At 36.5% G+C, this 27,297-nt stretch overlaps 1 protein-coding gene across 2 annotated transcripts in view; it reads left to right on the plus strand.

Annotated features, from left to right (window-relative positions):
- The window catches only part of UBXN2B (UBX domain protein 2B), a 41,215-nt gene extending 21,481 nt beyond the window's left edge, over positions 1 to 19,734 (plus strand). Inside the window, exons 5-8 of one of the 2 annotated variants that reach the window (XM_043977671.1) lie at positions 2,713 to 2,822; positions 15,585 to 15,722; positions 16,965 to 17,126; positions 17,732 to 19,734. In XM_043977671.1, the coding sequence (XP_043833606.1) occupies positions 2,713 to 2,822; positions 15,585 to 15,722; positions 16,965 to 17,126; positions 17,732 to 17,894 (573 nt within the window). In that variant the 3' untranslated portion in view covers positions 17,895 to 19,734. Of the gene's footprint in view, positions 1 to 2,712; positions 2,823 to 3,315; positions 3,407 to 15,584; positions 15,723 to 16,964; positions 17,127 to 17,731 lie in introns of those variants that run through there. The other variant, XM_043977672.1, reaches the window with a different exon arrangement.
- The last annotated feature ends 7,563 nt before the right edge of the window (positions 19,735 to 27,297 follow it).

Below are 27,297 nucleotides of genomic sequence, written 5' to 3' on the forward strand. Positions count from 1 at the left end.
CTCACTTGCCTTTTTTAGTATGAATAAAGTCTAAGATCTTTTGCATCATTGTTATTTTTTCTGCTCTTTCAGATGTCTAGTATATAGGACTTTCATTGCCCTCACAATTACATCTCCTTTAGCATAGATCTCCCCTCCACATATTTGATATATTCCATGCTTTGCCAATCTTTGTTCTCTATAATCCTATTTCTATTTCCTTTAAAAGTATGTCTGGGACTACAGTTAGGGTCCAAATGTGGTAGTTTCATTGTCCTTGATGATGAAAAAGATTAAGTGATTTCTGAAGATCTTTTCCACTTTTCTTCTATTTATAGTCTTCCTTCTGTTTTCATTCCTTTAGTGCACCTGAGATAATTTTGATTAATTGGATATCTTGCTGAGCTTTCATTAAACTAGTTTTTACCTAAACTATATTGCATCTCTTCACTCTTATGAGATAATACTGAACATGTCCATCATCCTCCATGAGATTTTACAAGTTAGTTTTTATTCTTACATAATGTTGCCTTAGAGATGGTTGACAGCCATCTCTGTTTTGGCAAGTAAGAAAGTTGTTGCAAAGTAATGTGCTTTCTGGCCTCTTTTTGATTTCTTTTTTGTGGCAATTTCTTTGCATAATTAATCTAGAACTTCATCCTTAATGACCAATTTGTTAGGTAGGCTGCAGTTATTTTCATGATGGTCTTTTCTCATGTGATAGTGTTTCTTGTTACCTTGGGGCATATGGTAAAAATCACACCATCAGCTCCTTTCTTTGCCTCTTCAAAAAGAATAGCAATGAGCCATCTCTCCATTTTGCCATACTTTTCTTCTGTTTTCATTTATTATGACAATATCTAGATTGATTGAATGAGATTTTTTTCAGTAAAATGCCCTCTTTTGTCATTGGACAAGCATCGCATATTTAGACTACCAAAAGGCAAACTAAAGTTTATTGACATACCAAATACTGATTTTTAGCACCCTGACACCTTTCATCGCTCTGCCACTGTCACTGAAGATGTAGAAGGAGGTTACAGAAAACTAAAAGCCACTTTTTTTCTTTGCTTCATTGGTTGCCAGGCCAAACAGATTCATTACCAGGTGGCCGCCTACTGGTATTGTGTCTTTCCTTAGTTAGCTAGACTGATACTTGGAAAACAAATTCATTCTGTTGCCAGACATATATGGTAAGTCTTTCCAGCATGATAGTTTGCCAGAGCTTATGCTCTGCTTACCTAGCCTTAAAGAACCCATCATCACCTCTGTATCAGAATAGAACTTTGTGTAGGCAGATTTTTAAATGTTCATGTACAAACGCTAGAACAAAAAAACAGGAAACAGGCTCAGTTTACAAACAGTGAATCTCTATTGTGCCAGGCCTTATTCTAGGCACTAAGGATACAAATATCAAAAATGAAATAATCCCTGTACTCAAGGAGTATACATTTGAATGGGGGAGAGAACAAGTACATATGTCATTAAATGCAGAATAAAGATAAGGAGAATAAATACAAATAAATATGTGGTGGTTAAGGAATGAGGGCACTAGTAGTTGGGGGAATCAGGAAAGGCTTTGTGTAGAAGGTGGTACACGAGCGTAAATGCATGGCATAATACCATAATAATAGTGTCAGGAATGCTAAAGCTCAGAATGAGCTGGGACTGGTGGAGAAAATGAAAAACAAAAAGGGTTGTTGGTGACATTTTTTTCTTTGGGGGACCAGAGTGTATTTTGGTTTGTGTATTTTGTTTTGGGGGTGGTTTTTGTTTTGTTTTGTTTGTTTGGCGGAGCAGTGGGGGTTAAGTGACTTGCCCAGGGTCACACAGCTAGAAAGTATCAAGTGTCTGAGGCTGGATTTGAACTCAGGTCCTCCTGAATCCAGGGCCGGTGCTCTATCCACTGTGCCACCTAGCTTCCCCAGGGGTGCTTTTTAAAAGAAATTTTTGAAGAAAAATAATCAAAGAAAGGGCTAGGACCTTTCAAGTTGAATAGAATGATAACTAGGGATTTTGAAACAGAGTCAGAATGACTAAGTCCTGTTATATTGTATAAAGTATTCTTTTTCAGGTTTGTATTTTACTATATGGACACTGAGGTCCCTTCCAATTCTGATGTATTAGAAAATCATGAATTTTAAAGTATGTGTCTGTTTCAGCACAGATTAGAATAAAGCACAGTACCAAAAAATATTACTCATTTGACACTATACACATTTTATAAAATCTACCCTTATTAGATATCTCATCCAAGTTATTGATTGTAAGACTAAAGTTGATGTTAATTTCCCAAGTAAGTTGTTTAGTTTATTATATAGTTTTACTTTTTTTTGTGGGGCAATGAGGGCTAAGTGACTTGCCCAGGGTCACACAGCTAGTAAGTGTCAAGTGTCTGAAGCCGTATTTGAACTCAGGTCCTCCTGAATCCAGGGCCGGTGTTCTATCCACTGCGCCACCTAGCTGCCCCTATAGTTTTACTTCTAAAGACATTATCAGGACTCTATGATCCACAAGTAATTTTGGCAAGTTATAGCCATTCTGTAGTCTAAATATATATAATCTTTCAAGCCACAGCATGGTTTCTGATATGTTTTATCTTTTGGCTATGATATAAATAATAGTGTTGTCCTAACTTAGATTAAATGTATTGTTTGTCAAGTTAATATTTGAAATATAGTTATTTAGGCAAAATTTATTATTTTTATATGTTTATTTATTTTTGCTCACTAGGTTCAAATTTTGCTTAAACTTTGGAGCAATGGCTTCAGTTTAGATGATGGAGAATTAAGATCTTATACTGATCCAACAAATGCCCAGTTTCTGGAGTCTGTTAAAAGAGGGTAAGATATATGTTAATGATATTCTGTCTTTTATGCAGTATTGAAACAAATGAGGACTTTTTTTCAATTAGACTATTATGATTCAGTAGTGTACTTAGAGTTTTCAAGAAGTGGCTACTAAAATGTCAAGCATTTGGTAAACTAGGAAAAATCATTATGTATTTCTCCCTAATCAAGCGGTTACTTCCTTAATACATAGTTTATTTTACTTTTTCATTTATCCACTATAAAGCTATCGATGTTTCAAATGCTTATGGGCTGTAGTGACTCTGTCAGAGTTACTGGAAATACCTTTGGGAAATAGGAGGGAGAATCATTGCCATTTCCTGAAAATTCACAACAAATTGTTTCATAAGAAATGGTTTGTTTCTAAGGGAGACACTTTTGTTTCTTTTATGCCAAATCTGTTTGATGATTTAATACTACTATTCACTGAATGGATTAGTATGTAGCTTCCCATCCACTAAGCCACTGTCCTGCTTACTGTTGACAGGGTGACTCTCAGTGCATGTATGCCTGAAATTCAGCAACTTATGTTAGAAATCTATTAAGTGGCATTTACTACTGGCAGAAGATTTCAAAAGGTTAGTGCGAGAAGAGGATAAACTCTAGGTATTTTCAGTTTTTTAAAAAATGTAAACAATCAAATTATACTCAGAGACTTTGCAGTTAGGGACTTTGTAAGGGGGTTATTTTGAATCCTTTATCAAGTATTAATTGATATAATTTGTGTTGCATCCTATTTCTTTTCATTAAATTTTATTTATTTTTGGTTTCAAATTCTCTCCCTCTTCCCCATAACCTCCTCCATCCATTGACAAGGCAAGAAATGCAAAACCCATTACAAATACAAATTTATGCAAAACAAATGTTCACATTAGCCATTTTCCAGAGAGAAAGAGAGAAATAGAGACAGAGAATGGGGGGCGGGGGAGGGGGGGAAGTTATGTTTCATTCAGTACTACATCGCTTCTCTCTATGGAATTGGCTAGCATTTTTGAGTGTGAGTCCTTTGAAATTGTAGTGGGTCATTGTGTTGATAAGAATTACTAAGTCTTTCACAATTTATTATATTTACAAAATTGCTGTTATTCTGTAGATTTGGTTCTGCTTCCTTCACTCTGTATCAGTTCATTTAAGTCTTCCTATTTTTTTTTTGAAACCATGACCTCTGTCATTTTTTTACAGCACAATTCTATCACATTACATACCATAACTTGGTCAACCATTTCCCAATTGATTGGCATCCTTCAGTTACCAATTTTTTGCTGCCACAAAAAGAACTGCTATAAATATTAGGGGTTGTCTTAGATCACTTCACATTTTTCTTTCTAGCTTTGGTTATTGCAGTTTTACTTTTCTGTCTTCAAAGTTTGTGTTTTGATCTTTCCTATAACCATAGTAACTATCTATGGTCAGGTTCTATTTTGTTTGTTCATTTTTCCAGCCTATTTCTTGACTTTTGACTTTATTTTAAAATTGGACTCAGCTCCCAAGGTGGAGGGTTCATGATCTCAAGCTTTGGGGATTATGTGCTACTGTTTTCAGAGATGGTTTTGAGGGTCTGTAAGTTTTCAGTTCTTCTAAGGTGGTGTGATCTAAGGAGAAGTGTGGTCATTGCTCTCATGGCCTGTGCTTTGGTCTGTGAATGACCACACGCACTCTTTTCTGCCCTGGAAATGTGACCAGGAACCCCATTCTTCTGCATCTGTAAGCTCTAGTGTTCTAGTGCTTCTTCTCATCCTGGGATTGTGAGCTGGAACTGAGTATAGACAATGCAACGGAGTCCTGCACCCAGGGTCAGCAGAAGATCCCCTGTAATCTACTTTTTTTTTTTTTTTTGGTGAGGCAATTGGGGCTAAGTGACTTGCCCAGGGTCACACAGCCAGTAAGTGTTAAATGTCTGAGGTCGGATTTGAACTCGGGTCCTCCTGACTCCAGGGCCGGTGCTCTATCCACTGCGCCACCTAGCTGCCCCTGTAATCTACTTCTGACCAGTTGTCCAACCCCTTTACTGTCTGCGGGCCGAGAGCTTGGAGTCCTCCACTGCTGATTTAGTCACCCCAAGGCCTGCTGTTGGCTTGCAGGGGCACAACCTACACTCCACTTTTACCTGTCTTGCTGACCTCTTAAGTTGTCTTGGGCTAGAAAATTATAGGTACTACCAGAAGAGGTGGTATCTGAAATGCCAGTGAGCTTGGGACAGGAAAGTCCGGTTAGATGTCATAGGGGTTAGCTTGAAGCCTGGGCTTTGCCATAAGAACCCAACTAGTTATTATCAAGACTTGAGAAGATGGAGAGAGCAGCTCCTAATTTTTTTTAATTTAATTTAATTTAATTTTTTTTTGGTGAGGCAATTAGGGTTAAGTGACTTGCCCAGAGTCACACAACTAGTAAGTGTTAAGTGTCTGAGGCCGGATTTGAACTCAGGTCCTCCTGAATCCAGAGCCAGTGCTCTATCTACTGTGCCACCTAGCTGCCCTGCGGCTCCTAATTTTTATTGCAGTTTATATCCCTTTTCCATGTCTCTTAAATTTCCTGTGTTACTAATATACTTTTTCCCTTTGGTAAATATCCTCATTTTTAGCTTCATCTGTGTTACTGAAGAGAAGTCAAAATGTCCTAAACAGAATGTTGATTACTACATGAAGAGATGCCAAATCCAGTGGCCTTTTCTGCATTCTCATCCTTTGACACTGTCTTTCACCCTCTTTTTGATAGTCTCTTCTCTTTAGGTTTTCATGACATTGCTCTCTGATTGTCTTCCTGCCAGTGTAACCACTCTTTGTCAATCTCATTTGCCAAATCTTCATTGTCTGTGCATAATTCTCAGATCTCTTTATCCATCTTTAACCTCTCTTCTGATGTCTAGTCTTGCATCTCCAACTGCCTGTTAGACATATCAAACTGTATGTTCCATTGACATCTTAAATTCAACATATACAAAACTGAACTCATTATCTTTACCCTCAAACCTTCCCCTCTTCCTAACTCCCCTCTTACTGTTGAAGGCACTACAACCTAAGTGAAATTCTCCATTCCTATGGGGCAAGTGGCACAGGGGATAAAGCACCAGCACTGGATTCAGGAGGACCTGAGTTCAAATCCAGCCTCAGACACTTGACACTTATTAGCTGTGTGACCCTGGGGAAGTTGGTTAATCCTCATTGTCCCGCCCCGCCCCCCCCCAAATAAATAAATTCTCCATAGAATGGGACATAGAATAGTATACCTATTTATAATAGAGATGGCTAGGAAGTAGCAGGTTGGGTTTGTCAGGCAATTTACGATTATGCTTAAAATGCTTACACATCAGAAGCCCAGGGTCTCAGGAATAAGAACTCACCTGGGTTAATAGTTCCCCAATTTCCCTTGGTTGGCTTTTATTCCTGAAGATCCTTTCTTTTAATCTTGGCCTCACCTCAGGAGAGAGAGACCTTGCTAGAATCCTACCACAACAGTTTTACAATATAAATATCTTAAACAAATATTAATAAACTATTTCCATTAACAGTAAAGAGTTTCTTTTTGGTAGTTTCTCAAATTTAATTTTGTTAAAGGATCCTTAATTAAATTTTTGTTCTAACATAGGAATAATTGGACAACGTGAAAAATATAAGAAGATAACTCCTAGATCAGCAATAAATTTATATTCAGTAAATTGAATGAGGCATAAATACAGGTTTGATTAAAAACATTAACTTTGCTAATAATAATAAATACATATTCTTGTACATCTACAAAATACAAATATGGAAAATACATTTTTATATTTGACTTTATTTAGATTTGCAGAAAACAGTTTGTTAAACCTTATAGAATGATTGATTATAAACATTCCTGGAAATTTTTTCCTTGTTCTCCAGAGAATAGATCATTTTTAGTATTTGTGTTAGTACATCTTATGCAAGAGTGTCTAGGTCAAAACCTTTGTGACCTGGGGCCAATCATTTAGCTTTTGTGAACCTCAGGTAACTCCTCTTAAAATAAGCAGACTAGACTTTGTGGCCTCTCAGGTTTCAACACCCTGTCTCAACTGCCTTCTTACTTTGGAATTTTCCCCATGTTTTTTGTTCTTTTATTCCTAGAATGTCCTTGTGGCTTCTTTTTCCCATTGGTGAGTTGATCCTGTTTCCCTCCTCTCTCCTTATGCCCCTTGCATTTTAGGGAGGGGCCCAGTTCCACTATCCTTCATTTCCCTTTGTTAAGCCCCTGACACTCTGGACTTCTCCACCACAGACCCTGCTTTACCACTTCCTTTTTTGTGTCATACTCCCCCATTAGAATCTTAAGTTCTTTGAAGTCAGGAACCATCATTCTTTTTACTTTTATTTGTGTCCCCAGCACATAGTAAATGCTTAGTCATGCTTTTAGCTTGTCTGCCTAACCTGATTCTTTGCCTCTAGTGTGGTTGCACAGCTGCTGCGTATTACTCCTTGTGCCTAATCAATCTCAGAACCACCATGCTTCAGAAGGTGAATTACAGAGATCCCTTCCTCATCTCAGGGGTTAGGGGCATAGCACTCCCACAGTTCGGAAAAGCCACATAAAAGTTTTTGGCTCTCCCTTCATACTAGAGAAGAAGTCTGAATTTTTTTCTTTTTCTTTTCTTTCTTTCTTTCTTTTTTTTTTTAAAGTGAGGCAATTGGGGTTAAGTGACTTGCCCAGGGTCACACAGCTAGTAAGTGTCAAGTGTCTGAAGCCGTATTTGAACTCAGGTCCTCCTGAATCCAGGGCCGGTGCTCTATCCACTGTGCCACCTAGCTGCCCCTTTTCTTTTTCTTTTGTGGAGTGTTTACAGTACTCTATGTATTTTATGCATTTCTGAGTTTCTAAACTTTTACTCTGTCATCTTCTGGCTTTCACTTGTCTGCAGCTTCCACAAAATTCCTATTTAATTTCTTATACTGACCCATAATATATTGAAACCTCGATAGGGAAAATTGTGATATGGAAGGGATAACTATATATCAACAGTGAAGATGGCCACTTTCTAATATCAGTCATCTTTAGTTTAACTAAATGCAGTATTTGAGAAGTTGTCTATCCAGGCAAGCATAAGGTTTAAGCTGTCTGCTTCTTGGCAGAAGGTTAATTAATTACAAAGGGCTAAGAGTTGAGTTGGCAATGAAGGAGTGGGATATAAATTACTATTTTGAGAACTTTGGTTAGTAAGAAAGGAGAAAGAAGGGCTCAAAGAGGCAACTGGGTCAAAGGAAGGGTTTTCTTGTCATTTTGTGCATGTTTATAGGCAAAGGCTAAGGAAGCAATATTTAGGATGATGGACATGGAGCAGGTCAGGACCTTATTGACCATTTAGTACAACACCCTTTAAAGATCTTACTAAAATGTAGCTCTGAACTTGTCACTCCACCCTTCTACCCGTTACAAAGCAGACTTTGGTGGTTCCCTGTTACCTCCAGGGTCAAATCCCTTCCCAGCCTGACTCTGTTTCTGACTTTCTAGCCTTCTTACCTTTTACTTTTCAGATTTTCTTGTGATCAAGCAGCACTGGCCTTCATGCTCTTCATCACAGATTCTATCTCCCAGTTCCCTGTCTTTTCACTGGCCGTCCCCTGTGCTGTAATGTTCTCCCTCCTTCTGCCTCCTGACTTACCAGGCTTCCTTTAAGATTCAGCTCCAATTCCACCTTCTGAAGGAGGCCTTTCCCAATCCCTTCCCTTCACTACCCCCAACTAGTGCCTTCCTTCTGAGATTACTATCCATGTACTCTTTAATCTGATGTGTACACTTTTTGCACGTTGCCTCCCCCATTAGAATTTCATTTCCCCTGTTAGAATGTGAGCTCTCTCATTAGAAAGAAATGCATCATATGCTTGTGCTTTTCTTTGTATCCCTAGTGCTTAGCTCAGTGCCTGACACATATAGTGAGCACTTAATAAATGCTTGGTGACTGACTCATTGACTATATCATTGACTGAACCCCCTAGAGAGTCACCAACTTTGCCCAGGGTCATATACAATATTTGAACTTCAGTTCTTGGAATCCAGAACCAGCATTCTAATCATTGTACCATACTGCCTCCAGTAAAAAGAGAATGATTGAAAATATATGAAATAGAGGCCTAATTAATAAAGCAATTGTGTAAAGAAAATATGGGATCAAGAGTGAAAGTGGAGAGGTGGAGCCAAGATGTCAGTATGACAGGAAGAAGTATAGTTGAGCTCCCTGAATGTTCTTCCCCTCAAAAACCAAAAACAAACAAAAAACTTTGAAACAGCTAGAAAAGTACCAGATTGAATCCTTAGGGGAAAATCCAAGAAAAAGTCATTGGGAATCATTTTTCTAGCCCAGATCAACATAAGGAGACAGACAGAGAGGTCTTCAGACATTGTAGATAGGATACAGCCAAGGAGTATACCCCATGCAGAGGGAGAAGATGTGTCCAAGGGCAAGCTTTGGTCCCAAACCTACATTGGGGCACTGCTACTGTGTGCAGACTGCAAGAATGGGTGCCATCAGGCAGTTTCATCACATATTACACAGCTGTAGGTCACAGATTCATGGTGGACTCAGGAGGGGGAATCCGTGCCCAAGGGTGGCACTCTAGGTAAGGATTGGTCACAGGTCCTAGGCTACATACCGAGAGGAGGGAGTTTAGAAGCAATCACAATAGCAGCTTGGCCCAAAACCCAGGAGTAGAACGGGGTTGCATTTCCAGTCTCCAGTTCAGCTTGAAGCCTGTAGCAAAATAACACCAATAGAAATCTCAGACCAATGGGAAGCTTTCAGTTCTGTTATTCTGAATCAACAGATTATTTCAGCTGACTGATAATGGGCTGAGTCCAGCAGCAATCTATAGTTGCTTAGACCTAGGTCAAGAGCTTACAGAGTTTAAACCAGGAGGGCAGCAATCAGACTTTGCCCTGGATTAGACCACTTGGGACATTGAAAACAGGGCTAATTAAACTTTTTCCACTCATAATCCCTTTTCACCCAAGAAATGTTTACACAACCCCAGTACATAGGCATATAAAAGGCATATAACCTTTTACTGTTGCCAGATTTTTTGTAACCCACACATTAAGTTATATGATGGTCACAACTCACAGTTTAAGAAGCTAGGTCCTGGAATAACCCCAAATTTAGTACCTACAAAAAAGCAGCAGGACCAGCCTAGACCTTCCCTCCAGAAATACACAGACCCTGGTCCTAACGTCATATCTAAAGTCAGGAAGTAAACTAGATGAAATGAGAGAATAATGAAAGAATCCCACCACGAAAGAGTATTTTGGGGGGCAGGTAGGTGGTGCAGTGGATAAAGCACTGGCCCTGGATTCAGGAGGACCTGAGTTCAAATCCAGCCTTAGACACATGACACTTATGAGCTGTGTGACCCTGGGCAAGTCACTTAACCCCCATTGCCCCACCAAAAAAAAATTATGGTGACCATGATGCTCAAGACACAAATCTAGAAGAGGATGATTCCAAAATGTCTACAAGAAAAGCCTCAAACACAGCTTAGGCACAAGTTCAGCTAGAATTCATGGAAGAGGTGAAGCGAAAGGCTTTTTTTTAAAGATTTAATTTTTTATCAATTAAAGGAAAGTGTTGGAAGAAATAAATGGAAAAAGTAAGAGCTGTGGAACAAAGAACTGGAAAGAGAATTCACAGTCTGACATAATAGGTGCAAAAACCTTACACCAGCAAACTCGCTGAAAACTAAAATGAACTAAATAGAACCAGTGACTTCACAAGACAAAAATTTATGACAAAGTCTTAATAATGGGGAGGGAGGTGAATAGACAAAAATGTAATGTATCTCAGCAGAAACAGTTATTCTGGAAAACAGAATAAGGAGAAAAACATTTAAGGATTATTGAAAGCCATGACCAAAAAAAAAATGTTTTAAGAAATCTTAAAAGAAAATTGCCAAGATCTCTTAGGCAAAGTAGAAATAGAAACCCCCTGGTGACATCCTAGAAGAAACCCCAAAATGAAATTTCCTAGGAACATCATAACTAAAGCCCAGAGCTTCTAGGTCAATTAAAAATTATTACAAGCAGCCTGAAAGAAAGATCATGTATGATTTAGCAGCTACCACTATAAAGGAATAAAGAACTTAGAATATGATATTCCAGAAAGAAAAGGACATGGTCTTACAGCCAAAAATAACTTATCCATCAAAACCAAGCATAATCTCATAGTGGGGGAAATGGATCTTTAATGAAATAGAAAACTTCCAAACATTCCTGATGAAAAGACCAGAGATGCATAAAAAACTCTGAAGTTCAAACACAAAATTCAAGAGAAACATAAAGTAAACATGAATGAACAATCATGAGGGACTAAATAATGATAAACTACTTAAATTTAAATCATCAGGGGTCATAGAGGCAGTCTAATTAAATAAGGACTGGGAATTCTGTTATGTCTTTAGGATCCTTTTTTTTTTGTCTTTAGGATCTTAAGAGAAGAATGGAAAGAGCAAGGAAGGTGAATATACTGGGTGAGGCAGGAAAGGCTAGAGAAAAAATGAGTGTGCACAAGTAGACATCTACAAAGAGAAGGTGTTGGGGGGAGCATCTAACATGACATCTGAATTGGTCAAAAGAGGGAAGAATAAACACACACGGTACAAAAATACATTTTGCTCATCAGGGAAATAGGAGGGAAAAGGAAAGTGGGAATCCTAGAGAGAGGTTAGATTAAGGGAAGCAGTCCTAAGCAAAACAAATTCTAAGGATATACAAAAATATAACTCTTTCTGAGGGGCAAAGAATAGAAATCTGAAGAGGTACCCATCCATTCGGGAATGGCCAGACAGATTATAGTATATAAATGTGATGGAACATTATTGTATTATAAGAAATGGTAAGGGGCAGCTAGATAGTGCAGTGGTTAAAGCACTGGCCCTGGATTCAGGAGTACCTGAGTTCAAATCCGGTCTCAGACACTTGACACTTACCAGCTGTGTGACCCTGGGCAAGTCACTTAACCCCCATTGCCTGCAAACAAAAAAAAAACCCAAACAAACAAAAAAAAGAAATGATAAAGGAAGATGGTTTTAGAGAAATCTGGGAAGACTTACAAGAACTGGTGCAGAGTGAAATGAACAAGAACAGGAAAACAATTAAAATACAGTGACAATATGGTAAATAAAAACAACCTTTAAAGAATTAGGAACTCACCATAATGACCAACCATAGCTTCAGAAGACTAATGATGAAACATGTTATTTACCTCCTAATAGAGGTCTTAAGGATTCAGAGTGCAGAATGAAACTTTTTTTTTCTTTTACCATGGCTAATGTAGAAGTTTATTTGCAACAGATGTTGGGTTTTTGTTTTTTTTCTCTTTCATTCTGAATTGGGAAGGGGAAGATTGGAGGGGTTTGTTTTGTTTGTTCATTCATTTCAGTCATATCTCCATTTGGGGTTTTCTTGGCAGTTTTACTGAAGTGGTTTGCCATTTGCTTCTTCAGCTCAATTATACAGATGAGGAAACTGAGGCAAATGGGGTTAAGTGACTTATTCAGGGTCACACAAATAGTAAGCATCTAAGACCACATTTGAATTCATAACGTCTCTTCTTGACTCCAGGCCCAGCACTCTATCCACTATGCCACTTGGCTGCCCAAATTGGGAGGAGAGGGTGGGTGTGGGTGTTTGTACATGTACACATATACACATAAATATACACATACATATACATGCATGTCTCTGTGTGTATAATTTATTTTTTTAAGGAGTGTGTATTGTGGAAGGGTTAGCCTGGGGAAAGATGGAAAGGATAGTTCTTCTCTGAGATGAGGGAAGGAGATGGATATCTGTGAAGAAGATATGATGAAATTTTGAAATAGAGATAGTATATACTTTGCTAAAAAATTAACTTTCATTAATGTTTTAATGTTTTTTTTTTTAAAACATCTGTCACTTCCTAGTGATACCCCCCCATCTTCCCTTTAATCAAAGTACAGTTAGGCAGAATGAATCAAGACATAACCTATATCTGCTGTGCATCTCATTCCACACCTAGAGACTATTATCTCTTGTTTTTTTGGTTTTTTGTTTTTTTTTAGTGAGGCAATTGGGGTTAAGTGATTTGCCCAGGGTCACATAGCTAGTAAGTGTTAAGTGTCTGAGGCCGGATTTGAACTCAGGTACTCCTGACTCCAAGGCCAGTGCTCTATCCAGTGTGCCACCTAGCTGCCCCGACTATTGTCTCTTTACATCAAGATTGGAAGCTGCATTGATTGGAATCATGATTATTTTCAATATTGTTTTTTCTTTTCCCCCATCATTGACCTACATGGCCTATGTGCCAGTGATTTTTATAGGTCGGATGGTATGTACAGTTAGTGGCTTCTAGTATACTTCCAGTGGTTGAACAAATCCTTAGTTGCATCAACAGTGAATTAGGACACCTGACTTACACAGTCCCTCCAACATGTACCATTTTCATTTTTGTCATCTTTGATAATCTGATGGGTGAAAATAAAGCCTCAGGGTTGTGTTATTTTGCATTTCACGTATTCTTACTGATTTGGAGCATTCTTCCATATGGTTATTGGTACGGTGCCTCTTTATATCCTTTGGCCACTTTATGTTTTGGGGAATAGTTCTTATTCTTACATATTTATTTCAGTTACCTATATGTCTTGAGATGTCCAGTCTTTATTAAAGATATTTGGTTTGAAGACTTTTTCCCAGCCAGCAGTTTTTCTTTTTCTACCTGAATTGCTTTTGTTCATGTAAAGCCTTTTAATTTGTGTAACCAGAATTGTCTATTTTACTTTTTATAATCACTTTTGTGTATGCCTTATTTGGTTAAGAATTCTTTTCCTAACTGTAGTCACACAAAATATCTCCTTCCATTCTCTTAAAAAAATTTTTTTGGCAATTTGAATATTACCAAAATATTTTTGGTAATATTTACACTTTGGGTCCATTTGGAGCTTATCATGCTTTGTGGTGTAAAAGATGATGATCTAGCCCTAAACTCTGCTAAATGGCTTTCCAGTTTTCCTGACAGTTGTTGTTGAATAGGGAGGCCTTATCCTAATAGTTTGGTTTTGGTTCTGTCAAACATTAGGATATTATGTGAGGAAGGAATATGCTCAAAAGATCCCAAGAATGCATAGGGGTAGGGACAGGAAGGCATAAGGGGAGTGCAAAAGCTTTAGAGTAGCTGATGCTGGGAATATGAAACAGTTCATCAAAGATAAATGAAAGCTGCCATGCTTCATTGAGGCTTCTCAACTGAGGATAAATAACATGAATTTGTAGTAGACTACATGACTGACTTGGAGCCTGAGTGATGCAAACTGAGGTTCTACAGGGTTGGGAATTAACAAGTGTGGTGTGGCAGAAAATCCGAGGGTAGGTGATATTGAGAGTTTTAAAAATAGGTAAACTTAAATTTTACCTTGGATAGGAAAGTAAGTAAAGCCAAAATAAGTGTGGAGTAGAGGAATTAAGTAGTATACAGAAAAACTGGAGAGAAGCCAAAGGACTATATCTTTCAGTGAGGATAAAGAATAGATTCAGATAGGTGTGAGAGAGTAATAAATAAAAAGGTTCAATTCAATTCTACAGTGTTTTAAGTCTCTAAGACACTTACTATGTCAGGCCATAAAAATTCAAAGTAACAAATTCTGCCTTCATGGACTTTTTGTGCTGAATTCTGGGGATATAAATAAAGGCAAAAATATGGTCCCTCCTCTCAAAGAGTTCACATTCTAATGGGTTTACCATCTGGCAGTAGTACATTTGGGTAATGATACAATCTAAGATAGAGTTGTGTTTGTATGTGTCTAAAACAAAATGGATTTTTGTTTGGTGTTTTATAAATATGGATATACTAATAATCTCTTTGTTAATGCTGTCAGTGAAGCATAAGGTAAGTTTGACTTAAGAGCTTTAGAAGGAAATTCAGATTTAAGGATCCAGAGCTTTTGAACTGAGGTGAATGGAGTGGGAGTGCATGTCCTCCATGTTTAAGTTCACCTTAAATTTTTAAAAATCTTTGCCTAAGTAAAAATTTTTGTCAGTAAGCTTCAGGAGGTCCTTACTTTTCTAAGCCCTAACCCATCCTGCTGTTATCAAGTAGTGATCATTAACAGACCACTCATATGCTACCAGGGGTCAAGACTGAGGATTATTCTTTAGCCTTTTAGTTGCAGAGACTCACCAGGATCAGTAGAGATGTGGGGCAGTCAGGAACTGGAGGCCGGCCAATGCCAGTATTTTGCTAGTCAGCAGTTAATTGCATGGCAAAAGCAGTGCCTTTCTCATTGAAGTAGAAATTGGTACTAGGGAGAGGAATGGTGAGAGAAATGGAAAACATAGGTCAGTATAGTGTTGTGTAAATATAAGTGAGTGATTTTCATACCACAATAATTTTTGTTTTGTTTTTTTGGTGAGGCAATTGGGGTTAAGTGACTTGCCCAGGGTCACACAGCTAGTAAGTGTCAAGTGTCTGAGGTAGGATTTGAACTCAGGTGGTCCTCCTGAATACAGGGCCGGTGCTCTATCCACTGCACCACCTAGCTGCCCCCACAATAATTTTTAAGCCAGTCAGAATGTTACCATAATTTTCTCTCAACAAAAATTCAAATGTGACTCGTTCAAGGTTTTGTTATATAAAAAATGAAAGGTAGCCCCTATAATGATGGTATGAATCAACTCCAGGAAATAAATTTTATCAACATGTAATTTCTTTATGGAAATTTTCTTCTTAATGTCCTCTTCAGCCCCAATTTGATTTTAACAATCAATTAAATTTTTCCCCCCTCAAAGTGAAATTCCTCTGGAGCTTCAGCGACTGGTCCATGGTGGACAGGTGAATTTGGATATGGAAGATCACCAGGAACAAGAATATATAAAACCTAGATTGCGATTCAAGGCTTTTAGTGGAGAAGGGCAAAAACTTGGAAGGTAAAACATGAAAGAAGAAAATATGTTTGATGTATTTAGCATACAGTTGGGAAGGATGGGAATAAAAATCATCAATGGTGAGAAATTGTGCTTGAATTATGAAAGCCATTCCATTAAAACCCTAAAGACTGAGAGACATAGAGAACATCAGTGAACCATGGACTCTACATATAGGAAGATCAGGCTTCCGTCAAGATTAAGGCTATTTGGATTGAGTTTTTCTAGGACTGATTCCCTTTGAATTTTCTAGGCCTTTACTCATTTTTAACCATGTCTGCCCCATAGTTCTGCTTATACAAGCCTACTAAAATTAGTTAATTATAAAACTTATGACATCAGTTGAACAAAGCAACAGGTTTTTATACAGGCTTAAAAATGTTGAATCCCTAAAGAATAATCAATAGAGATGTGCTTCAGTTCCTGCTGTAACGTGTCAACCAGTTTCAGTGGACAAATGTCACATTAAGAAATCAATTAATTTAATAATTGCAGAGGATCTTAAAAACTTGCTCATTCTTAGCACCTTCTGTCCCCTTTTCTGCTATTCTTCCATCATCACCGTGAAAGTAGGACCATCTAAACTACACACTTGTGTTCTATGGGTTGCCATGGCCGAAAGAAATCACCATTTTGTGTCCAGGCCTCTCATGATGGACCTTTCCATGCCTCTCTTGACAGCTCCTCTGAGCAATCTGCTATGAGACCCATACTGAGATCTTTCCAATTGGCAAAATATACTAGGAATGATGCTTATTAGCTTGAGAATCTACATAATATAATGAAGCATTAGAATGGGTTAATAGATATTGATTTTATATGTTATTAGAATGTTTACACAAATAACAGAATAAGGAAAAGGTACTTATCACTCCCAAACTATTATAAAGTTGATCATTTCTCTCTCTAGTCAGACAATATTCTAATTAACAGGTTAGGAAGAGAAATGTTTTGACAATAGTTCAAGTAGATGAGTGCTTCGAATTTCATAAATATCATAAAATTTATGTTTGAAAGGCCAGGAAGAGAGTGAAAAACATAGCAAATTCAAAAGTTGCAGTGTTTCTAACTGTTTCCACTGGGGAAAAAAAAAAAACATTGAGAATAACCAGTTACTATATTAGTTGGAGAAAAAGTTGAATCATCACTTTCCTGTTAGTGTTTTACTTAATTACCTTTTTGCTAAAACACTGTTTTCTTGCAAATTCTGGTTTGTAATTCTTTGTATTTTCTGCCTTCTTTTAGTCTTACACCTGAAATAGTCAGTACGCCTTCTTCTCCTGAAGAGGAGGAAAAGTCAATAGTAAATGCAGTTGTTCTTGTTGATGATTCAGTCCCCACAACAAAAATTCAAATCAGGTTAGCAGATGGAAGCCGCTTGATCCAGAGATTTAACCACACACATAGGTAAGCTCATACAGCACCGTCAAACTGTGAGTTACCATGTTACCATAAGCCTGTGTTGTGCTATGTGCTTAAAATTGTGCAAAACAGTAAATGACTTTATAAGTATAGAAACGTAAATGGTTTGGATACTACCTTTGAAATAAATATTCAGTGAAAAAATGAAAATTAAAATTGCCTTTCTGTGTGTAAGAAGCCAATGGTTTCACATAACAAATATTCTTCTGCATCTTAACATTTATACAAAAATAAATGAAGGCAGAAAGCATAGTTTCCCAGTGATTCTGAACCATGAGAGCTGGAATATATAGAAGCATTATTGATGAGTGAATGTATAGGAATTATAAATATCTGAATTTTCTGAAAATCATCATTTAATGATGTAACCCTTATTAATTTTGAACTTCACTAATTAGGAATTTGTGACCATCTTGAAAGAGACTGATTTGAACATTGCTTTTTTCAAAAAGCAAAATCTGCATAATGAGAAGTAGTCATATAATCAAGATTATTGGGGAATGGTTGTAATTCTATTTTCAAGTATCCTCAACCTCTTTAAAATAAACAAACTTTTTCAGTCATAACTTATTATGGTGTCCTTTCTTCAGGATTGTGGATGTCCGAGAATTTATTGTACAGTCCCGCCCTGAATTTGCAAGTCTTGGCTTTGTTCTTGTAACATCATTTCCAAACAAAGAGCTAACTGATGAAAGCCTGACACTTCAAGAAGCAGATATACTTAACACTGTGATTCTTCAACAACTAAAGTAACCTTGCTCCTATCTCTGCAGTAGCATGTGGGATAAATAATGTGCCATATTTATAAAAAGAAACAGTACTCCAGCAGAAAAAAATAGGAATCACCACAACTATTTTTTTCCCAGATCAATCTTGGTTTTATTGTTGTCTTCCAGCTCCACTGTACCTAAATGCATTTTATGAACGGACTTTTTCTATTCTGTGTTGGTCCAAATATAGGACACATGTTCCCTCCAAATTTGGCTTATATAAAACCTGAGTGTAGCCAGTAAATTTCCCCCCCAATATTCAGGTCTAGATCTTTTCGAAAGGAAAAAAAGGAGGGATACAGCTTGTATCCAGGAGTAGCCAATATTTGGTCCAATACAGTAATTGTTTATTTGGATTTTTAGAATTTTTTATAACCGAGTCTCCTTATGTTTACAAATTCCATATTCCTAAACTTAAAATGAGTTACTTCCACAGTGACATGACAGTTTTTAAAAACATGCATAACCCTTGCAAAATAAAACCATGCTTTTGAATATATACCTTATATTTGGTAAGATTTACACTAAAGTATTTTGATGCTATGTTGACAAACGGCGATTTAAAAGTTTCTTGATCAGCTTAACTAAAATTTTTCCTTTACTATAATTTATATTGAAAATATATATTCTGGTTTAGAAGCAGATTTATTATGCAAAAAGTCATTTTTCAACACATTCATTTTTTACATATGCATCTCCATCAATTGCATTGGGTTATATTGGTGATAGCAAATAATCTAGTTTGACCTTAAAACATATATAATTTTTCTCCATTCTAATTCTACTACTATCTCAAACACCAAACAAAAATACATATATGTTAGCAGTACTAGAGGTAGTGATATAGGCAAATGGTGTCAATTAATAGAACTCCCTCCCTGCTGTTTCCTAGTCATCTATAGTCATGTTCAAACCTAGGACACACTACCTCCTGCCCCTTCCCTCGCCCTCCTCCCCACAGCAGAACTGCCATAGAAAGACCTACCTCCTGTAGCCTCTTTGAAATTTACTCTAGTGGTCCTTTTCAGGCATTTCTAGCCTGAAAAACTGTCCACATAAATATTTGAAATAGTTACTAGAAACATGATACAGGAGGAATAAGTGACAATATGAATGGTGACATTTGAAGTTTGGGGAGAATTCTTTTTTGTTTCTTTCCAAGTCACCATTTTTTGCTTACATTAACTTTTCCCCAGCACTTTCTATGACAAGGGCATTTAGGAATGTCTGTCTGTGCTTTGTCACTGCCATTTTACTAAATTTATAGTACTGGAGCAAGTGAGCTTTACAAAACTGTTATGAAAACAGTTCACTTTTTTCTCCCCTTGGGCAAAGACTGAGCCTGGCTCTGCTAACAATTTTAATAACGAGGCTGCTAACCTTTCCCTTTGAGAGAATCCCCCCCACCCCATCCCCAAGTTATACTTGGACTAGAGGAGATGCTTGCTGCTTGCCAGTAATTAGAAACAACTATTTGGTGATAAGAAAATGAAAAGTGTGAAAAAATGTAGTTCAAACCCTATTTGATTCTTTAAAATTTCATTTTGTGGGTTTCCTTCTGCATTTGATGAGAGTGGCCATGGCTGCATGTATAAAATTGGCTATTATGTTTGTGCATAACTGTCTTCCAAAATACTTGGACCCATGTAAGAAGAGAAAATTAAACCTTCAAAAGAGATAATATTTCTTTAACATATACTTTATATAATATTTTGCTTTACTGAATGCTGTTTTCCTGACATTTTACTTATTGGGTTAATATAATTTATTTTAAATTTTGACCTTAAAAAGTAGGTCATATTTATTTTGCATGATTGTATAAACAATGATTTTCAATTTATGCTAATAAATAAAGAAGTTTGTACTTGATAAATTCACTGGTTTTTATTTTTCAAAATTTCTTTGATCTGTATTTTTATTTGAGTGGAGTCCAGAGCAAGTCATTATATATGTGTATGCAGCATATATTACTAATCAGCCTTTAAAAATATATAATCTCCAACAAAAACCCAGTTTTGATGCATCATTAGGATAGATCCAGGGCCTGCAAAAAAGCAGGCTTTGTTAGATTCTGTTAAGCTGGAAAGTATTTGCTTATGGTCCCAGCCCCAGACTCAGCCTGTTGTCCAAACAGGAACGTTCTTGCAAAAATCTCATAGGCTAATTACCTGCGACTATTTATGCTGAACTATTTAGCCACAGCAGCTCACAAAATCAATGAAAAAACATTAAAAAAATGTCCTTTTGGCCTTCGTAGATCTGTTCTATTTCTGTGGTACTGGTAGCAGAGTGATGGAAGAGATGTCAAGTGTAAAGTATCCTAAGAATAAAACAATCTTTATATTTAGCAACAGTATAGAAACTTTTATTTAGATGTTGATATTCCAAATTTGAAATCTTTATTTAGTTGACACTCTAAAGAGTACCTTTGTGAAGTTATACACTATTGGAGGGGTGAGTGTTTTCTGATTGGTGGCACTTTACTATATCAAGCAGGCCCAGATCCAACCATACTTTTTTACTCCAGGTATTTTCTCTACATATCTTTCTTCTCTGCTTTCCCTTGTCTGGGAACTATAATCAAATGAACACTACGATTGGTTCTGAAAAGTAATTATCAACTGACTACCTTATTGTGTCATAGACCAATTTAGTGACCTTCTAGGCCAGTACTCTTCCCTGGCCACCACTCCATTATATGTGTTTTCCCTGTGAGAATGGATGTTCCTTGAGGGCAGGAACTGTCTTGTTTTTGTATTTATTTTCCCAGTAATCAGCACAATGCCTGGCAAATATTTTGTAAATATTTAGTGTTTGCTTAAAATATTTAATAAATTCTTTTTTAATTTATTCATTGAAATTTTTAAAAATTGCAAGTGAATGGAAGAGGGACTTACAAAGTTCACTTGGGAGAGAAAAGCAAGAGTTGGACAAGTTCATTTCATTGAACATTTAAATGAACATTTTGTGGGACCTTTGGTCATCTTGCCTTTGCAGTCAGTGCTCATGATGAGCATACAAAAAAAAAAAGACCACCGTGTTGTAGAAGATGAACTAAAGAAACCAAATTTTTGAAAGGCATTGTGGTATATAGAAATTTACAGGTCCAGAATTTTAATGTTGGCTCTACCACTTAGCAACTGTGAAGTCACTTCACTCCTTTTAGACTTCAGTTTCCTTGTCTGTAAAACGAGGAAGTTGGACTTGATAGATCTTATGGTCCCTTGAAGCTCTAAATGCATGATCCTCCAAAGTCAAATATTTATCATGCTAACTTGCTGACTTCAATTTGAAACTTGGAAAGAGAATGGATGGATATATACATCTACACACTTATGTACATATACATGTATGTGTGTGTTTGAAAATATGATTGTAGAATGAAAAATTTCAGATCGCTGAGAAGCCTGATAACTGTTTATTATGAATATCGGCTCTCGTCATCTGTCACCCAAACTATTGGAATTAGTTTTTTAATAGGCTGCCAAAGTAATATTCTTAAACTGTATGTCTGTGTCAACCTCTTACTCCATAGATTCCAGTTGTTCTCTGCTAACTCCAGAATCAAATATAAAATCCTGTCCTTTTAAAAATTCTATTGTATTTTCATTTCTAAATTCCCACTCTTTCCCATATACCACCCATTGAAAAGGCAAGAAGAACAAAACCCATTACAAACATAAAAATATGACATAGAAAACACATTTCAACATTAGCAATGTACAAAAACAAACCCCCCAAATGCAAGAAAACTACCAATTTGCTGATAAGGGTAGCCGGGCTGGTTCTCAACCCACCAAAGTACTAGTCTGCATACTCACCAGGTTCTTACAATGCCCAGTTTGATCCCATATTGATCATCCTGCCACTGTGGTAGACCATTAGAGATCCCACATCTGACATCAAAATTGTTGGTCAAAAACAAACCCCAAACCTCGAAAGTTTTTTAGAAAGAATTTTATTAAATTGGTTCAGCAGAGGAAAGAGTGAAAAGGGTGTGGCTCCCTCTGGAGTCTCTGTAAGTTTCACATTATATAGAGTTCAAACAAAGGCGTTAAGGACAAGCAGCTTGGTTGGCTCACATGTAGAGAGTTAGCCATTTTACAGAAAAGGTTAGTTTCCAAATAAGGTTGCATGAAATGTATGTCAGAATGCAAATAAACATTTGGTAAAATTTGGGCAAATCAAAAACACAAGCTTTTTGGGTGGACCTAAGACCTGGTTGGATTGGCTGAAAACACAAGTGTTTTGGGTCAGTCCAAAACAAGCACCCTACTTCACTGGAATATCTCTGAGGTCAGCATGTCCAGGGTAGATAATTTTTAGGCACATAAAGCTAGGTTCATGGGCAACTAGGTGGCGCAGTGGGTAGAATGCCAGCCCTGGAATCAGGAGTACCTCACTTCAAATGTGGCCTCAGACACTAGTTGTGTGACCCTGGGCAGGTCACCTAACCCAGTTTGCCACAGTTCCTCATCTGTTAAATGAGCTGGAGAAGGAAACAGCAAACTACTCTAGTTTCTTTGCCAAGAAAACACTAAATGGTGTCATGAAGAGTCAGTCAGAACTGAAACAACAACAAAACTAGGTTAAAACTATTAATTAAAAAAGGTATTTTCCAAACACATGGCACTGAATAAGTTAATTTAGGCAGTATTTTCATTTTTATTACCTTGGCTCAGCCTATTAATGAGCAACTAGTATTTCTCTAATTATTTAGATGTGGCTTTATTTGTGTGGAGTGTTTTGTAATTGTCTTCATCTAATTCCTGTGTATCCTGACAGGCAGATGCCCAAATATTTTATACTGTCTATAGTTAGTTTAAATGGAATTTCTACTTGTACCCCCTGGGTCTTGTTGGTAATATAGAGAAATATTGATTATTTGTGAGTTTATTTTATATTCTGCCACTTGGCTGAAGTTATTGTTTCAATCAGTTTTTTAATTGACCTCTAGGATTCTCCAAGAACCATCATATTATCTGTAAAAAGTGAGTTTTCCCCCCTATTGTCTGTGATTATTCTTATAATTTCTTTTTCATGTCTCATACCTATAGCTACCATTTCTAGTACAATATTGAATAATTATGGTAATAATTGAAATCCTTGTTTCAACTATGATCTTAAAGAAAAGGCTTCTAGTTTATCCATATTATAGATAATGCTTTCATTGGGTTTTAGATAGATACAACTTAGCATTTAAGGAAAGCTCTATTAATTTTTATGCTTTCCAAAAGACTTGCCTAAAACACTATTTTACAGAGAACTCACACAAGGAAGGCATTCACATGCTGGTCAGAAGAAGTGATAAAAGGACACTCAAAAGGTCTCTCTCAAGAACTTTGGAATCAATTGTGTAACATGGAGGTCGCTGGCAAAGGACCACCCACCAGGGCATACCTACATCAAAGATGGTGCTAAGTACAATTGCATCAGCTCAAAAGAAACATGAGATGCACAAATTTAGAGAATCTACCCCAAATGTTCACATAAACTATTTGTACACGACCTATGATAGAGTATTCCGAGCTAATATTGGTCTGATCAGCCACAGTTGGACATACTGTAACTTGACTCTAACATAGTAATGTCATTTTGGTCCTCTTTCAGAGAGAAGGACAATAACCAACCAACAAACCAACAGGAATAGGTGCTATAGTTTGTCAAAAACTTTTTCTACATCTATAAAAATAATCATATGATTGAGGTGGAGGTTATTATTGATATTGTCAGTTATGCTTATAGTTTCCCAGAATTGAACCAGCTATGTATTCCTGGTATAAATCAAACCTGATCATAATGTTTGATATTTTTTATATATTCCTGTAATCTCCTTGCTAGTATTTCATTTAAAAGTTTTGCATTGGGGCAGCTAGATGGCGCAGTGGATAGAGCACCGGCCCTGGAGTCAGGAGTACCTGAGTTCAAATCCAGCCTCAGACACTTAACACTTACTAGCTGTGTGACCCTGGGCAAGTCACTTAACCCCAATTGCCTCACGAAAAAAAAAAAAAGTTTTGCATCAATATTCATCAGGGAAATTGGTCTATAGTTTTCTTTTTCTTTTTTGACTCTTTGGTTTATGGGAATAGGACCATATTTGTGTCAAGGAAAGGATTTGGTAAGACTCCTTTATCAATGTTTTTCATATGTTTATGTGTTATTGTATTTAACTGTTATTTAAATGTTTGGAAGAATTTGCTGGTACTGTTGGGGTTTTTTCCCCCTTAGGGAGTTCATTTATGCATTGTTTGACTTTTTTCTGAGGTAGAGTTATTTAAATATTTTATTTCTCCTTTTGTTAATCTTGGAAATTTATATTTTTGTAAACATTTATCCATTTCATTACAATTGTCCATTTTATTAGCATGGTTAAACAAAATTGTTCCTAATAATTCCTTCTGTTTCTTCTGCAGTGGTGTGAATTCACCTTTTTCATTTTTGGATACTGGTAATTGGGTTTTCTTTTTCCTTTTCTTTAAAATCAAATTAGTCAATGGCTTATCTTTTTTCCCCCAAAATAGCCAGCTCCCAATTTTATTAGTTATGTAGTTTTTTACTTTCAATTTTTAATTGTTTTAAAATTTATTTTGTGGTTTAATTTATTTATAATGTAATTTAATTAATTTTAATTCTTAAACTCTCCTTTGATTTTCAGGATTGACATTTTGGTGTTTAATTAGGGTTTTTAAATTTGTTTTTTCTAGTTTTTTAGTTCTATGCCCAATTCTTTGATCTGCTCTTTTATTGTTGTAGGCATTTAGAGACATAAATCTTTCCCTATGTTCTATTTTGACTGCATCCCACAAATTGTGGTATGTTGTCTCATTGCTTTTGTTATCTTTAATGAAATTACTGTTTCTATTATTTGTTCTTTGACCCACCCATTCTAAGTTATTTATTTGCCAAATATTTTTTAATCTATGCTTCAAAATACCTTTTTTTGAATGTAATTTTTATTGCATTATGATCCAAAAAAGTTGCATTCATTTAACTTTACTGCATTTATGAGATTTTTATGCCCTAATGCATGGTCAGTTTTTGTGAAGGTTCCACACACTGCTGAGAAATAGGTATACTCCCTTCTATTCCTGTTCAGTATTCTCCAGCTATCATATCTGTTCAGATCATATTTCATTCCCTATACTTCTTTCTCATTTATTTTATAGTAGTTACCTAGGTCTAAGAGGGATTCATTGAGGTCTTCCCTTCCCATTATAGTATTACTATTTCTCTGTAACTTATTTAACTTTTCCTCTAATAATTTAGATACTATGCGATTTGGTGCTTATGTGTTTAGTATTGATAGTAATTCACTGTCTACCACACCATTTTCCAAAATGTAGTTTCCCTATTTATCTCTTTTAACTAGGTTTATTTTTGCTTTCACTTTGTTTCAGATCATAACTACTATCTCTGACTTTTTAATTTCAGAAACATAAAAGATTATACACTAGTCTCTTTAATTTTTTTGTTTTATTTATCTGTGTATTTTTTGGTTTCAAGTGTGTTTCTTATAAATAATACATTTTTGGATTCTGGTTTCTAATCTGTTCTACTAACCACTTCTGTTTTCAACCCAATCACATTCACAGGTATGGTTGCTAACTATGTGTTTCCTTCCATCCTATTCTATTATACTTTTTTTTTTTTTACTGTCCCCATTTTAAGACTGTTTCTTCTCATCATTGTCTCCTTTAATTTACCTTCCCTCTTATTCCCCCTTTTTCATAATCCCTTTCCCTTCTAATTCCATCTTGGGTAATGTAAATTTCTGTATTCAACTGTGCATGTATGTGTATTCTTTCCCTCTTTGAACTACTTCAGATGAGAGTGAGGTTCAAGTGTTACTTGCTTCCCACCACTACTGCCTCCTCCATTGTATAAACTCTTCCTTGTATGTCCCATTTATGTGAGATAATTTTCCCCATTCTTCCTCTCCCTTCTCTCCTCTCACAGTGTATTCTTCTTCCCCACCATTCATCTCTTGAGATCATCCAAATACAATAGAATCACAGCCAGGCCTTCTTTTTAATTAAACTCCCTCTAGAATTCTTGGTGATAATGAAGTTCTGAGGGATTATATGTATCTCCCTATAAAGGAACATAAACAGTTTAACTTTCTTTGATCCCTTATGATTTCTCACTCATGTTTATTTCTTATGCTTCTTGAGTCAAAGTTTCTTTTCATCTTTGGTCTTTTCATCAGAAACTTGAAAGCCCTCTATTTTACTAAATATCTGTTTGTTCCCCTGTACAATTATACTCAGTTTTGCTGAGTAGGTTATTATTGTTTGTAATCTTCAATCCTTTGCCTTCTGGAACATCATGTTCCAAGCCCCTTATTTCTTTAGAATGGTGGCTACTGAATCTTGTATAATGCCAACTGGTTCTATGATACTAATTCAGTGATTTATTTATTTTTTTTTTTTTGGTGAGGCAATTGGGGTTAACTGACTTGCCCAGGGTCACACAGCTAGTAAGTGTTAAGTGTCTGAGGCCAGATTTGAACTAAGGTACTCCTGACTCCAGGGCCGGTACTCTATCCACTGCACCATCTAGCTGCCCCAATTCAGTGATTCTTTTTTTTTTTTTTTTTTTTTTAGTGAGGCAATTGGGGTTAAGTGACTTGCCCAGGGTCACACAGCTAGTAAGTGTTGTGTCTGAGGTCAGATTTGAACTCAGGTACTCCTGAATCCTGAGCCGGTGCTTTATCCACTGCGCCACCTAGCTGCCCCCCAATTCAGTGATTCTTAAATTGGGATATTTTACATTTTATTTTTTTAGTCTTTTGACTTTGTTTCATTATTTCTTCATGTCTCATAGAGTCATTCACTTCAATTTGATCCAATTCTAATATTTAAGAAGTTGTTTTAGTAATATTTTGTACCTCTTTTACCAAGCTGTTCTCTTTTCAAAACTTTCTTACATAGCCCTCATTTCTTTCCCATTTTTAATTCAACCACTCATTTTATTTTCAAAACTATTTAGGTCTTTAATTTTTTTTTTCTTTAACAACTTTTTGGAATTCTTGTTAAGCGTGTGTCCAATCTATTTTTCTTTACTTGTAGATGTTTTTGAGACATTGTCTTGTTTCTGTCTTGAGCTTCTCCATTACCTTTTAGCTTTTTATGTTCTAGTTCTTTTTTGTTTGGTCATTCTTCCAGCCTACTTTTTTTTTTTTTAGTGAGGCAATTGGGGTTAAGTGACTTGCCCAGGGTCACACAGCTAGTAAGTGTTAAGTGTCTGAGGCCGGATTTGAACCCAGGTACTCCTGACTCCAGGGCCGGTGCTCTATCCACTGCGTCACCTAGCTGCCTCCCAGCCTACTTTTTGACTTTGAATCTTATGTTAGTGTTGAGACTGTTCATTCTCCTCTTGGTGCT

The sequence above is a fragment of the Dromiciops gliroides genome, chromosome 1 (genome assembly GCF_019393635.1).
Source record: "Dromiciops gliroides isolate mDroGli1 chromosome 1, mDroGli1.pri, whole genome shotgun sequence".
In the NCBI taxonomy this organism is placed as follows: Eukaryota; Metazoa; Chordata; class Mammalia; order Microbiotheria; family Microbiotheriidae; genus Dromiciops; species Dromiciops gliroides.